General features: G+C 53.1%; 1 protein-coding gene across 34 annotated transcripts in view; it reads left to right on the forward strand.

The window, feature by feature from the left end:
• Positions 1-14,251, forward strand: part of LOC6506596 — a 129,200-nt gene that overhangs the window by 39,207 nt on the left and 75,742 nt on the right. For 29 of the 34 annotated variants that reach the window (XM_044716232.1, XM_044716235.1, XM_044716238.1 and 26 more), the window contains exons 7-10: positions 4,343-4,852; positions 5,085-5,432; positions 6,028-13,308; positions 13,885-14,193. In XM_044716232.1, coding sequence (XP_044572167.1) covers positions 4,343-4,852; positions 5,085-5,432; positions 6,028-13,308; positions 13,885-14,193 — 8,448 coding nt within the window. The remainder of the gene's footprint in view (positions 1-4,342; positions 4,853-5,084; positions 5,433-6,027; positions 13,309-13,884; positions 14,194-14,251) is intronic. The other 5 variants (XM_044716244.1, XM_044716257.1, XM_044716248.1 and 2 more) reach the window with 2 other exon arrangements.

Genomic DNA, 14,251 nt, shown 5'->3' on the forward strand with positions numbered 1-14,251 from the left:
GGGACAGGGCCCTACCACAACCCGACAATTGTCTGTAATCATCTGAATTAGTTTTAAATGTGCTGAGAACTTTCGACTCGCTGCTGTCTGCACATGTGAGTGGAATATTTGAATCTTCATCAGGGGCACGCACCTGGCTTTCCCAGGTATTCCTCCCAGGCAAGTGCCTCTAAACTGGCAATTAAAACTTGATGTTCCAGACGACCCAGTAGCACCTACTATATCTTAGTATAAAGGTGAATTCATGGGTTTGTCTTGGTTATCATAGTATGTTTATCTAGAAATAGATTATTCCACTTTTGATGTAAAAGGAATGAGATTTCAGTGTCGTGTATGAGAGATCTACGCCACCCATAATTAACTTCATATATGAGACTGGATATTGATTTCCGCTGCTGCCTTGCATAAAATTTTCAAGTGTCCCCTTGGCGTTATGTAAATCCAGTTTCTGCATCAAGTTCACCCAATAAACTTTGCAACAAATCACTTGCAACCGCCTGCCTGCTCTTGGCCTGACAAACCTACTCGCCACCGGCGGCTTAGAGACACATTTTGCGTATTTATATCTGTGTTGGACGGCACAGGTACTAGTTCCAGTGTCTTACCTGTTACCTGTTTTCCTGTTTGGCATTTGGCGATTTTCTCTCCTTGCTGGCTTGCTCCTATGTTGCAGGTAGATATCTAACGGTTTGCGGTTTGTGGCAACACCTGTTTTAGACTCTGTGGCGCATTATTTCATGTTCATAACTCAAACGCGTTCGATGGCTTCGTTAACGCATCGCCAAAGTCCAGTTATGCAATGACTATTGAAAAATGAAATACCCACACGCACCTACTTTCCAATAAATATATAGATGGCTATACATAGCGATAGATCCAATCCGATCCTTCTAATGCATTTGTCTTGCAGCTCATGCAATAAATGGAGTGAGCGTCTCAAGTTGAGTGCTAAAATTTATTTCCCCCAGCAACTACGTGTGTATGTTTGTGAGTCCAAGTACTGGTCCGCTCCAGCTTTTGGCCAGGCACGTTCACCAGTTCACCAGCTGAACGGCAGCAGGCAGCAGGCGGCGGCTGGTGCTCCCTTTCGTTTCGCTAACTGGGCCAGATCATTAAAACGGATAAAGCCGATTGTGCCCACGTAGCAGCAACGCCGTCACAGTCGGCGTTCGGCTTGGCTTTTGGTTTGAGTTCGAGGCGGTAGCGTTGTCGGCGCTTAATGCCGCCTGTCCTCAAAAGCCGCAAACGGCACTGCCTCCATCTCCCATAACAGCTCCATTCCCATTCCTGCTCTCAGGCCGCCTCGACAAAAAAAATATAAAACCAAAAACCGAACCGACACCAACTTCAATCTGCCGTTCTTGGGGCCGGACGACGCACCAGTTGGAGATCAACGTCAGTTGATAAGACTTACCATGTTTTCGATTCGTTTTCGGGATACTCTACTATAGGGTATTCAGGCTTTTAAGCTTTAAATCTTAGTATCTTTAAGATACTAGATACTCCCCAGACTGTAGAGCTTTGAAGACATTATGAATGAGATCAAATAGACTGAAACTATTTCAAAAGGTAGTTCCCTCTACCACTACCATTGTTTCTGCAAGGTACTTTGCACTTTTTGCATATCAAAATGGCAGCAATTAATTCTCGTGTCGAAGTCGCCGCTGATAAGGCATGAAAATGGCTTAAAGCGTCGGCATTGACACGCCTAATTATACGCGCGTGTGTTGCCACATTTACGCACAAATGAGGGGCGGCTTCGGTAAGAAAAGCCACCCATGGCTCTAGATTTGACTTTGGATACGGCCAGGTTGTGGCCCGGATCCGGCTGACATCACTTGCCGGTCGCTCGGCCTTGATCTTAGAGCACACCATATGCATGCTAGCCAAGTTAGTTAGTTGCCGCATAATTGCGTAAAAAATTGTTAAATAATTTTGGTTTTCTCTACTACTAGTTTTCTTTTTTTTTTGGGGTATATTTTTACCCGAGTTCAAGTTCACCTGTTAGCCAGACTTGGCTGTTAGACATTTGAGCTTATTATTATTTATTCGAGCTCCTAATCATCGCCCAGCAGTGGAGCATGAAAGTCATGTCCGCTCGTAAAGTTTATCTCTTCCATATGTGATGCAGGCGAATCGTGGCACGAATGTCATAATTCCAACTGTTGTAGCAAACAAACTCAAATGCATCAAACTCAGCCAATGCTAATTAGCCCAACAATTACACAATTTATTAAATAGACGCCAGCCAGACCAGACTATTTAGATTAGTTTTAGCCGTCCAAGTTCACTCTCTGATTTTACAATAGTCTGATTGATAATTATTTTTAATTGGGACAAAGCTGCGCTGGAGCTGCGCCACAGTGCAGGGGTTTGTTTCGCAAATGTGTGAAGGAAATTTATTATAATTTATGTTATAGGTAATTTTCAGGCAGGCAGGAAACGTGAAATCCATCAGGCGAAACAGAAATTAAGCTATTCTTTATAAACCTCTTTCTAAGCGTAGTTCTTTCTGCATTCGTGATGGTGTGTGTGTGGTTCTTTTTAATGACCAGATCACCGCCTTTTAAAATGCCACTTGGAACAAGTCTCGAGAAGAACAGGAAATCCCAGAAGTCGACCCTGCTTAAGGCAGCCAACGAGAATTATGTCAGCATCATTTCAGGCAATCATTCGGCCTAATCACATCGAGTCACGCATATTTGATTGCTTTTAAAGCGGTCAAATGCGATGGAGAACAGCCTGAAAGGGTGGCTACTGGAAAAAAGCAGAGATTTGCCAAAATAGATGTACGATCTGCAGATGGGAGGCTGACTTCTATCTGGGTGGAGCCAATGCCAGCCAGGGATTCAGACTAACAGGCTGTAAGAATATCACTCCTGGCAGGAGATGCAACGGGCGTGCTAAGTTCATTAGACAGTCTTTGGTCAACGGCCCGGGACGATCGTCCGGGCCTGGGCTGGGCTGGCCGACTGTCGTCTTGCAGTCGGATTGCATAAAGTAATTAAACTGACATTGAAACTTAGAAGAACACAGAACGCTTCCTGCTTCTGGAAAGAGTCTCCTGGGCCCGGCCCGGAGAATCTAGAGTCGACTGTGCTGATGCTGCTGGCATGAGAGCGAGTCGTGGACGAGGATGATGACATTGAGTAATCAGAGTTTGCAATTGCCACAAACAACGTGGCGATGCCACGGCAAACATGGAATGCTGTCATATCAGTCGGCTGGCTAACAGAGCAAATACCAGTTTCGGCCCCGCGCCACTCCGGAGTGATGATCCTCTTAATTTATAAGCTAAAAACTAGTAATTATAACTGAACGGCCAGCAGCCGACTCGTTCTGCTCGTAATTATAAGGCACTCGCTCCTGCCTCTGTCCCTTGCCAGATCCTTGTCTCTGGCTTTTGCCAACTTTTGTACTTATGTCATATTAGCTATAAATGTACAACTCTTCCCTGGCCACTGGCCCAATGATTAATGGGCCCCGATTGCGCCGGAGCGGCTGCCCATGCCTGCCCTCAGTTTTCCCAACCCAATCCATTTCTACCCAACCCATCCCATCCCATCCCCATCCCGTCCAGCTGAGTTGCCGCTCCATTGGCTCTGTCCGGCTGGAAATATTGAATTCTCAATGCGCCGCGCGCTATTGGAGCAGAAAGCCTTGTGATCCAGCTCCTCCTCCGCTCCGCCAGTCTTTCGCCTGGTTTAATCCGCGGATTTAGATCCAGATACAGCATAGCCTATATGGACCAAGCCGAAAGGTTAGAACTTGTAACAAAGACCTCAAACATTATTCAAAAATCCCAACCAACCAACCAAACTAAGTTACCTTTAAAATTCCAAATGGAAATAGTTGGCCCATTAACATTGGCTGACCACACAGCCAATTGGTATGCAAAGCGTATGCAACTGGTGCATCCTGTGCTGTGACATTGCAACCAGTGGCAGCCACACCGCTGCAATGACACTGAAATTTCATGCGTAACATGCAAATCTCGGATGCATCCATTGAAACTGCCTCAGCACGATTGCAACTTCAACTTTAAAGTGCGATTGCAAAGCGAGCAAAGCGCATTCAAGCGGCAAAATGCGTAGAGGTCTAGAATGAGGTTGAGATGGGATCCTATCTGCGGATAGCCCCCCACAGAAATGCACTGAAAGAAATAGAATAGGTTGAACATTGCTGACAACTGAGCCAAATCCCTAGAACTAATCCTAATTTCTTTAAGTGCCTACTCCAAGGCGAAGATGAATATGCTGCGTTTGGATTTTAATTACTTGTCATTTGTTGCGTGGCACGTTCGATTAATCAAACCCCCTCTACCCGCCCTCCTTTTCCACAGACGTTGACGAATGCCAAGATCCCGCGATAGCAGCGCGATGCGTGGAGAACGCCGAGTGCTGTAACCTGCCGGCGCACTTCCTCTGCAAGTGCAAGGACGGCTACGAGGGCGACGGCGAGGTACTCTGCACGGATGTGGACGAGTGCCGGAATCCGCAGAACTGCGGCCCCAACGCCCTCTGCACCAATACGCCGGGCAATTACACGTGCTCCTGTCCAGATGGATTCGTTGGGAACAATCCTTATCGGGAGGGCTGTGTCGATGTGGACGAGTGCTCGTATCCGAATGTCTGCGGACCCGGTGCCATATGTACGAATCTCGAGGGCAGTTATCGCTGCGACTGCCCGCCGGGATACGACGGTGATGGACGATCGGAGTCCGGCTGTGTGGACCAGGACGAGTGCGCCCGGACGCCCTGCGGCCGGAACGCAGACTGCTTAAATATGGACGGCAGCTTCCGCTGTCTGTGTCCGGATGGATACAGCGGTGATCCCATGGTGGGATGCGAGGGTGAGTCTCAAATTGATTTTTTATTGATTTTTGCAGAATATTTGATTACATCATCGTTACATTTTGGTTGTTTTTTTGCACTTGTTTTTATTGAACTTGAAATTGGCGGCACCACTACCAATACCAATACCAATACCAACCAACACCAAACACACACACATTCAAATTACTCGTACATTAATGCACCGCAACATGCAACATTAATACAAAACTTAATGCCTAACGCCGGCAGATGTCGATGAATGCGCCACTAACAATCCATGCGGTTTGGGTGCTCAATGCGTGAACATGGGCGGTAGCTTCCAGTGTCGCTGTCCCCTCGGCTTTGTTTTGGAACACGATCCGAACGCGGATCAACTGCCCCAGGAGCAGCCGCTAGGCTACGGGCCGGGGGCAACCGATATCGCGCCCATTCAGAGGACGACGGGCGCCGGGCTGGCCTGCCTGGACATCGATGAGTGCAACCAGCCGGACGGTGTGGCCAAGTGCGGCACCAATGCCAAGTGCATCAACTTCCCCGGCTCGTACCGCTGCCTCTGTCCCAGTGGATTCCAAGGACAGGGCTATTTGCATTGCGAGAGTTAGTATCCTGCCTGCTTTATGCCACGATTATGAGCTTTGAATTCAGGGATTTTAGTATTTTAATATATTAGTATTTGATTTAATGGATATTTTAAATGATTTTTTGTTAGTTTATGACATTAATGTCCATTCAAGAACTTCCTGAATTTAAAGCTCCTAATCACGTGCTTCCTGTAGGGCTGCAATCCTTTGGTTTCGATCGAAAGAACCTGCTAGCCTTGTGGGAGAAAATGTCTTCTGTGCTTTCCAATACCCGCTATTTGCCCTCCAGCTGTTTTGCAAGCTTTGAGCTCGGCTTTTCTGCTTCTCTGGCAGATGCATGCTTTTCAGACAGCTTCCTTTTGTTATCCTGTAGCCCCTTTTCCTGTACTGCCTATACTCTGACCTATATGTTTCCGTATCTTTATACTCCACCTCGATCCCGCTCCCCCACTTCACGCTATGCTCCCTCGCCTTCCATCCAATACGTATTTTGTCTTGCATACTAATTTATTTAATTATAATATATATTTAACTCACCCCCCAACTCAACCCGCGTATGAAAACGCGCCGCCCCTTCTCCAACCGAAATCCCCGTCCCTGCACCACCATAGACATCAACGAGTGTCAGGACAATCCGTGCGGGGAGAACGCGATCTGTACGGATACGATTGGCAGTTTCGTGTGCACCTGCAAGCCGGACTACACCGGAGATCCGTTCCGCGGATGTGTGGACATCGACGAGTGTACGGCGTTGGATAAGCCGTGCGGACAGCATGCGGTGTGCGAGAACGCCGTACCCGGCTACAACTGCAAATGCCCGCAGGGATACGATGGGAAACCCGATCCCAAGGTGGCCTGCGAACAGGTGGACGTGAATATCCTGTGCAGCAGCAACTTCGACTGCACCAACAATGCCGAGTGTATTGAGAACCAGTGCTTCTGTCTGGACGGATTCGAGCCCATCGGAGCCAGTTGTGTGGACATCGATGAGTGTCGCACCAACCCGAACGTTTGCGGACCCCATGCCCAGTGCCTGAATACTCCCGGATCCTATCGCTGTGACTGTGAGGCTGGATATGTGGGCAGTCCACCGAGGATGCCCTGCAAGCAGCCTTGCGAGGATGTGAAGTGTGGAGCCCACGCCTATTGCAAACCGGATCAAAACGAGGCCTACTGTGTCTGCGAAGAGGGATGGACCTACAATCCTAGCGATGTATCCGCGGGATGTGTGGACATCGACGAGTGCGATGTAATGCACGGACCCTTCGGCAGCTGTGGCCACAATGCCACCTGCTCGAACAGCCCCGGCGGATACACCTGTGCCTGTCCCCCTGGATTCTCTGGAGACCCGCACTCCAAGTGTGTGGATGTGGACGAATGCAGAACGGGTTCGAGCAAGTGCGGATTGGGAGCTGAGTGCGTCAATATGCAGGGTGGAGGATACACCTGCCGCTGCCCGGAGAGCACCATCGCCGACCCAGATCCAAGTGTGCGATGTGTACCCATCGTGAGTTGCTCGTCCAGCTCCGATTGTCCCGGAAACGCCATCTGCGATGAAACCAAACGCTGCCTCTGCCCAGAACCGAACATTGGAAACGATTGCCGACATCCTTGCGAGGCCCAGGACTGTGGAGCCCATGCTCAGTGTATGTTGGCCAATGGGCAGGCCCAGTGCCTGTGTGCTCCCGGGTACACTGGAAACGCCGCTCTGCCTGGAGGATGCAATGATATCGACGAGTGTCGGGCCAATCCCTGTGCCGAAAAGGCTATTTGCTCCAATACCGCCGGTGGCTACCTGTGCCAGTGTCCCGGGGGCTCCAGTGGAGATCCTTATCGGGAAGGCTGCATCACCTCCAAAACGGTTGGCTGCTCCGACGCGAACCCCTGCGCTGCTGGTGAGAGTTGTGTCCAGGATTCGTTCACTGGCAATAGTGTATGTATCTGTCGTCAAGGCTACCAGCGGAATTCGGAGAACGGTCAGTGCCAGGATCTAGACGAGTGCTCCCTGCAAAGAGGAAAGCCAGCCTGTGGCCTGAATGCTCTCTGCAAGAACTTGCCGGGAAGCTACGAGTGCCGCTGTCCGCAGGGTCACACCGGAAATCCATTTGTCATGTGTGAGATCTGCACCACGCCGGAATGCCAGTGCCAGCCGCCGTACAAGCTTCTGGGCAACAGCTGTGTCCTTGCCGGCTGCTCCGGCGGACAGGCCTGCCCCAGTGGAGCGGAATGCATTTCGATTGCCGGCGGTGTAAGCTACTGTGCCTGCCCCAAGGGCTACCAAACCCAGCCTGATGGATCCTGTGCCGATGTAGACGAATGTGAGGAGCGCGGAGCGCATGTTTGTGCGTTTGGAGCTCAGTGCGTCAACCAGCCGGGTGGCTTCACTTGTCACTGTCCGGAGGGCTATCAGGGAGATCCCTACAACGGGCTGTGTGCCCTGGACCAGAGGAAATGTGCCGCCGACAAGGAGTGTGGCAGCAATGAGAAGTGCATCCAGCCCGGAGAGTGCGTGTGCCCGCCTCCCTACTTCCTTGATCCCCAGGATAACAACAAATGTAAGAGCCCCTGTGAACGCTTCCCTTGCGGCATCAACGCCAAGTGCACACCCTCAGATCCTCCGCAGTGCATGTGCGAAGCCGGATTCAAGGGAGATCCCCTGCTGGGCTGCACGGACGAGGATGAGTGCGCCCACCTGCCCTGCGCCTATGGAGCTTACTGCGTGAATAAGAAGGGCGGCTACCAGTGCGTCTGTCCCAAGGGCTTCACCGGCGATCCCTACAAGAGTGGCTGCATCCTGGAGTCCGGAACACCGAAGAGCAAGTGCCTCAGCAACGACGACTGTGCCAGCAATCTGGCCTGTCTGGAGGGCAGCTGCGTCAGCCCCTGCATTAGCCTCCTGTGTGGATCCAATGCCTACTGCGAAACGGAGCAGCATGCTGGATGGTGTCGCTGCCGCGTCGGATTTGTCAAGAATGGAGACGGCGACTGTGTTTCCCAGTGCCAGGACGTGATCTGCGGTGAGGGAGCGCTCTGCATCCCCACCAGTGAAGGACCCACCTGCAAGTGTCCCCAGGGTCAGCTGGGCAATCCGTTCCCCGGCGGCAGCTGCAGCACGGATCAGTGCTCGGCTTCCAGGCCATGCGGTGAGCGGCAGATCTGCATCAACGGCAGATGCAAGGAACGATGCGAAGGTGTCGTCTGTGGCATCGGAGCCACCTGTGACAGGAACAACGGAAAGTGCGTCTGCGAACCGAACTTTGTGGGTAACCCAGATTTGCTCTGCATGCCGCCCATCGAGCAGGCCAAATGCTCACCCGGATGCGGAGTGAACGCCCATTGCGAATACGGACTTGGACAGAGCCGGTGCGCCTGTAATCCGGGCACATTCGGTAACCCCTACGAAGGATGTGGGGCCACCAGCAAGAATGTCTGCCAACCAAACAGCTGCGGATCCAACGCCGAATGTAGGGCCGTTGACAACCACATTGCCTGCCTGTGTCCTCAAGGATTCAGCGGCAATCCCTACATAGGATGCCAGGACGTAGACGAGTGTGCCAACAAGCCGTGCGGTCTGAATGCCGCCTGTCTAAACACGGCCGGAGGATTCGAGTGTCTCTGTCTGTCCGGTCATGCCGGAAACCCATACAGCAGCTGCCAACCGATCGAGAGCAAGTTCTGCCAGGACGCCAACAAGTGCCAGTGCAACGAGCGAGTCGAGTGCCCAGATGGCTACAGCTGTCAGAAGGGCCAGTGCAAGAACCTGTGCTCCCAGGCAGCTTGTGGTCCCAGAGCCATTTGCGATGCCGGTAAATGCATCTGCCCCATGGGCTACATTGGAGACCCGCACGATCTCGTCCAGGGATGCAGTGTACGCGGCCAGTGCAGCAACGACGCCGACTGCCAGCACACGGAGATCTGCTTCCAGCTGGGCAAGGGTCTGCGCAAGTGCGTCGACGCATGCTCCAAGATCCAGTGCGGACCTAATGCTCTGTGCGTGGCCGATGGCCATAGATCCTCGTGCATCTGCTCGGATGGATTCTTCGGTAACCCGAGCAACCTGCAAGTCGGCTGCCAGCCGGAGCGAAAGGTGCCCGAAGTGGACGACACATGCAAGACGGACAAGGACTGCGAGCGAGGATTTGGTTGCCAAACGAACGGCCATGGAACCCGGGAGTGCGTCAACCTCTGCAACAACGTCGTCTGCGGACCCAACGAACTCTGCAAGATCAACAAGAAGGGTGTGGCCATCTGCAACTGTGCCGAGAGCTATGCCTGGAACCCAGTGGTCTCCTCCTGCGAGAAGCCTTCCCTGCCAGACTGTACCAGCGACGCCAACTGCCCGGATGCCTCTGCCTGTCGACCTGATGTCCTGGGAGTGCTCAAGTGCGTTGCCATCTGCGACGCCTTCACATGCCCGGCCAACTCAGTTTGCGTGGCGAGACAGCACCAAGGACGTTGTGATTGTCTCCATGGATTCGTGGGCAATCCCAACGATAGGAACGGTTGCCAACCCGTCCAGAAACACCAGTGCCGCAGCAATGCCGAGTGCCAAGAGTCGGAAGCCTGTATCAAGGACGAGGCCAGCCAGAGCCTAGGTTGCCGACCTGCCTGCGATGCTGTCAAGTGCGGACCCCGTGCCGTGTGCATCACCAACAACCATCAGGCCCAGTGCCAGTGCCCGCCAGGACCTTTTGCCGGAGATCCGTACGATCCTTTCAACGGCTGCCAGAGTGTCCCTTGCGTCTACAACCATGACTGTCCGCCCAGCCAAATGTGCAACCGAATGACCCACACCTGCTTCGATGTCTGCGACGAGGAGTCCTGTGGTGAGAACGCCATTTGCTTGGCTGATGACCACCGTGCAGTGTGCCATTGCCCGCCCGGATTCCGTGGCGATCCGCTTCCCGAGGTGGCCTGCACCAAACAAGGAGGCTGTGCGGCCGGAACCTGCCATCCTTCGGCCATCTGCGAAGTCGCTCCCGAGGGACCAGTATGCAAGTGCCCGCCCCTGTTTGTGGGTGATCCCAAGCGTGGAGGATGTCGTCCGGATGGCCAATGCCCCAACGGAGATGCTGACTGCCCGGTGAACACGATCTGCGCCGGTGGAAGATGCCAAAACCCTTGCGATAATGCCTGCGGACCGAATGCCGAGTGCAAGGTGGTTAACAGGAAGCCCGTCTGCAGCTGCCCGCTTCGCTTCCAGCCCATCTCAGACTCAGCCAAGGGAGGCTGTGCCCGCAGTCAGTCGAAGTGCCTCACGGACGTGGACTGCGGCGGAGAGCTGTGCTACAACGGACAGTGCCGCATCGCCTGCCGTAACTCGCAGGACTGCTCCGATGGCGAGAGCTGCATGAGCAACGTCTGCGTGGTAGCCTGTTTGGATCACAGCCAGTGCTCCAGTGGCCTGGCCTGCGTGGAAGGTCACTGCATCATCGGCTGCCGCAGCAACAAGGAGTGCAAACAGGATCAGTCCTGCATTGAGAATAAGTGCCTGAATCCCTGCCAATCCGGAAGCAGTTGCGGACCCAACGCCCTGTGCAGCATTTCGCAGCACCGTAGCCAGTGCACCTGCCCCGATGGATTCGAAGGTAATCCCACCCCGGAACAGGGATGCGTGCGAGTGCCGGCCCCCTGCTTGGCCAGCAACCAGTGTCCCAACGGACACATGTGCATCGGCAACCAGTGCAACCTTCCCTGTACCAAGACCTCGGCCTGCGCCGTGGGCGAGCGTTGCTATCAGCAAGTGTGTCGCAAGGTGTGCTACACTAGCAACAACTGCCTGGCCGGAGAGATCTGCAACTCGGACAGTACCTGCCAACCGGGATGTGACTCGGATGCGGACTGTCCGCCCACGGAACTATGCTTGACCGGAAAGTGCAAGTGCGCCGTAGGATTCATTGGAACCCCCTTCGGATGCTCGGACATTGATGAGTGCACAGAGCGGCCGTGTCACGAGAGTGCCCGGTGCGAAAACATCCCGGGATCCTACCGCTGTGTCTGCCCTGACGGCACAGTCGGCGATGGATATACCCAGCCTGGTTGCTCCACGCCCCGCCAATGCCACCAACCGGACGATTGCGCCAACAACCTTGCCTGCATCCATGGCAAGTGCACGGATCCTTGTCTGCACACAGTTTGCGGAGCCAATGCCCACTGCCAGTCCGAGGGACACGAGGCCCTGTGCAGTTGTCCGGCCGGATTCCTTGGCGACCCCAATGACACTGGAGTCGGCTGCTTCAAGGTGGAGTGCATCGATCATGTGGACTGTGCCGGAGATCGTGCCTGCGACTCGGAGACCAATCGCTGCATTAAGCCCTGTGACCTCATAAGCTGCGGAAAGGGCAATTGCCAGGTGGAGGACCACAAGGCCGTGTGTGCCTGTTACGAAGGATACCAACTGGTCAGTGGAGGAGTGTGCGAAGATATCAACGAGTGTCTGGCCAAACCCTGCCACAGCACAGCCTTCTGCAACAATCTGCCAGGAAGCTACAACTGCCAGTGCCCAGAGGGATTGATCGGTGACCCCATACAAGTCGGCTGCCGAGATCCCAGCGAGTGCCTCAGTGACGCGGATTGTCCCAGCTCAGCCAGTTGCCAGAACTCCCGTTGCCGAAGTCCTTGCGAGCGACAAAATGCTTGCGGCTTGAATGCCCAGTGCCAGGCGCAGGGCCACCAAGCTATTTGCACCTGCCCATCGAACTCCCGCGGAGATCCAGCCATCGAGTGTGTGCACATCGAGTGCTCGGACAACGACGACTGCTCAGGAGACAAGGCTTGTCTGGATGCCAAGTGCATCGATCCCTGTTCCCTGCCCAATGCGTGTGGAGCTCAGGCTCGCTGCTCTGTTCAGAACCACATCGGAGTATGTTCCTGCGAGTCGGGAAGCACCGGAGATGCCAAGCTGGGCTGTGTCCCACTGCAATACTGCCAGAAGGATGGCCAGTGTGCCCAGGGAAGCATCTGCTCCCATGGCATATGTAGCCCCCTGTGCAGCACCAAGCGCGACTGCATCTCGGAGCAGTTGTGTCTGCAGGGCGTCTGCCAGGTGACCTGCAAATCGAACTCCACCTGCCCCCAGTTCCAGTTCTGCTCGAACAACATTTGCACCAAGGAGCTGGAATGCCGATCGGATGCGGACTGTGGCGAGGATGAGACCTGCTTGAGTGATGCCTACGGCAGAGCGAAATGCGAATCAGTGTGCCTGGGCCGAGCTGCTTGCGGAAGGAACGCAGAATGTGTGGCTCGTTCCCATGCCCCTGACTGCCTTTGCAAGGAAGGATTCTTTGGAGATGCCAAATCCGGATGTAGGAAGATCGAATGTTCCACGGACGATGATTGCTCGAACGACAAGAGCTGCGACAATCACATGTGCAAGATTGCCTGCCTGATTGGACAGCCGTGTGGCGAGAATGCCTTGTGCACTACGGAGCACCACCAACAGGTGTGCCACTGCCAGCCAGGATTCAGCGGAGATCCACGTGTTCGCTGCGATGTTATCGACTTCTGTCGGGACGCTCCGTGCGGACCCGGAGCCCGTTGCCGTAACGCGCGCGGATCATACAAATGCAACTGTCCCCCAGGACTCGTTGGTGATCCGTACAACGAGGGCTGTCGCAGCTCCGTGGAGTGCGAGACCAACGAGGACTGTCCCCCGCATGCCGCATGCACCCAGACCAACGGTGTGGCCAAGTGCCGAGATGTCTGCGCCCAGCTGCAATGTGGCCCCAACGCGGAATGTGTTCCGAAGGGCCACGTGGCGCAGTGTGCATGCCGCACCGGCTATGACGGCCAGCCCGCCGACCGGGTGGCCGGTTGTAAGCCCCTCCCCGTACCCTGCCAGGTCACCGGCGACTGTCCGACCAACACATACTGCTCGGATAGCGTCTGCAAACGTAAGTACTAACCCACACAACCCAGCACCCGCCGAACCAGGTCCGAAACCGACTACTCTCCTCCGACAACGTAATTGGTTTATTTACTTAGCTACTTAACTTCCTAGAACTACTTACTCAATTACTTACCAACTTACTCACAAAACCTAGCACTGATATACTGGAGTTGTTGTGGCACTAAGAGAGAGCATTATTGTGTTAACTATATATTTTTGTTTCAATCTCAAATACATTCAATTTTCATCTTCAAATTGTTATATATTTTTACCTAATTTGAAGACATACTTTCTTTATTAAATTTTAAATTTAAACCAAAATCTCTGAGTTGTCACAACTTCTCGTTAGAACTACTACCTTGGACTGGCTTAAAGCCTTTGCATTAAACAAAAAGCTATAACATAGCCTAGACTAAAAGCCAACTAAACAAAATACAACAAACTACAAACAATACAAACTTCAACAATCTACACAAACGACAGCACGCCACGAACATTGCGAGACCGTAACGCCAAGAGGAGATGTTATTTTAGCATCATATACTAAATATTTTATGATTCTATTCTCCACCACAAACAGCTGCTTGTGTCCTGGACACTGAGTGTGAACCTTCGGAGGTGTGCCAGGGAGGGCAATGCTTCAATCCCTGCCTGCAACCACAGGCCTGTGGTCAAAATGCCGAGTGTGTGATTCAGAACCACCTGAAACAGTGTCACTGCCCGGAGGGCTTCACTGGCGACTCTGCGAAGGAATGTGTCAGGGTGCCGGTGGCCTGCGATGGCGACTGTGCTCCTGGCTACACCTGCCGCGACTCCATGTGCCTGCCCCAGTGCCAAAACGATCTGGAGTGTGCCTCGAACGAGAAATGCCTCAGGGGCAACTGCATGCGTAAGTGTTGACTTTATTTAAAATATTAAGTTAGAGAAACCCTATAACTTTTAATAAT

This window comes from Drosophila ananassae, chromosome 3R (assembly GCF_017639315.1).
Source record: "Drosophila ananassae strain 14024-0371.13 chromosome 3R, ASM1763931v2, whole genome shotgun sequence".
Taxonomy (NCBI): domain Eukaryota; kingdom Metazoa; phylum Arthropoda; class Insecta; order Diptera; family Drosophilidae; genus Drosophila; species Drosophila ananassae.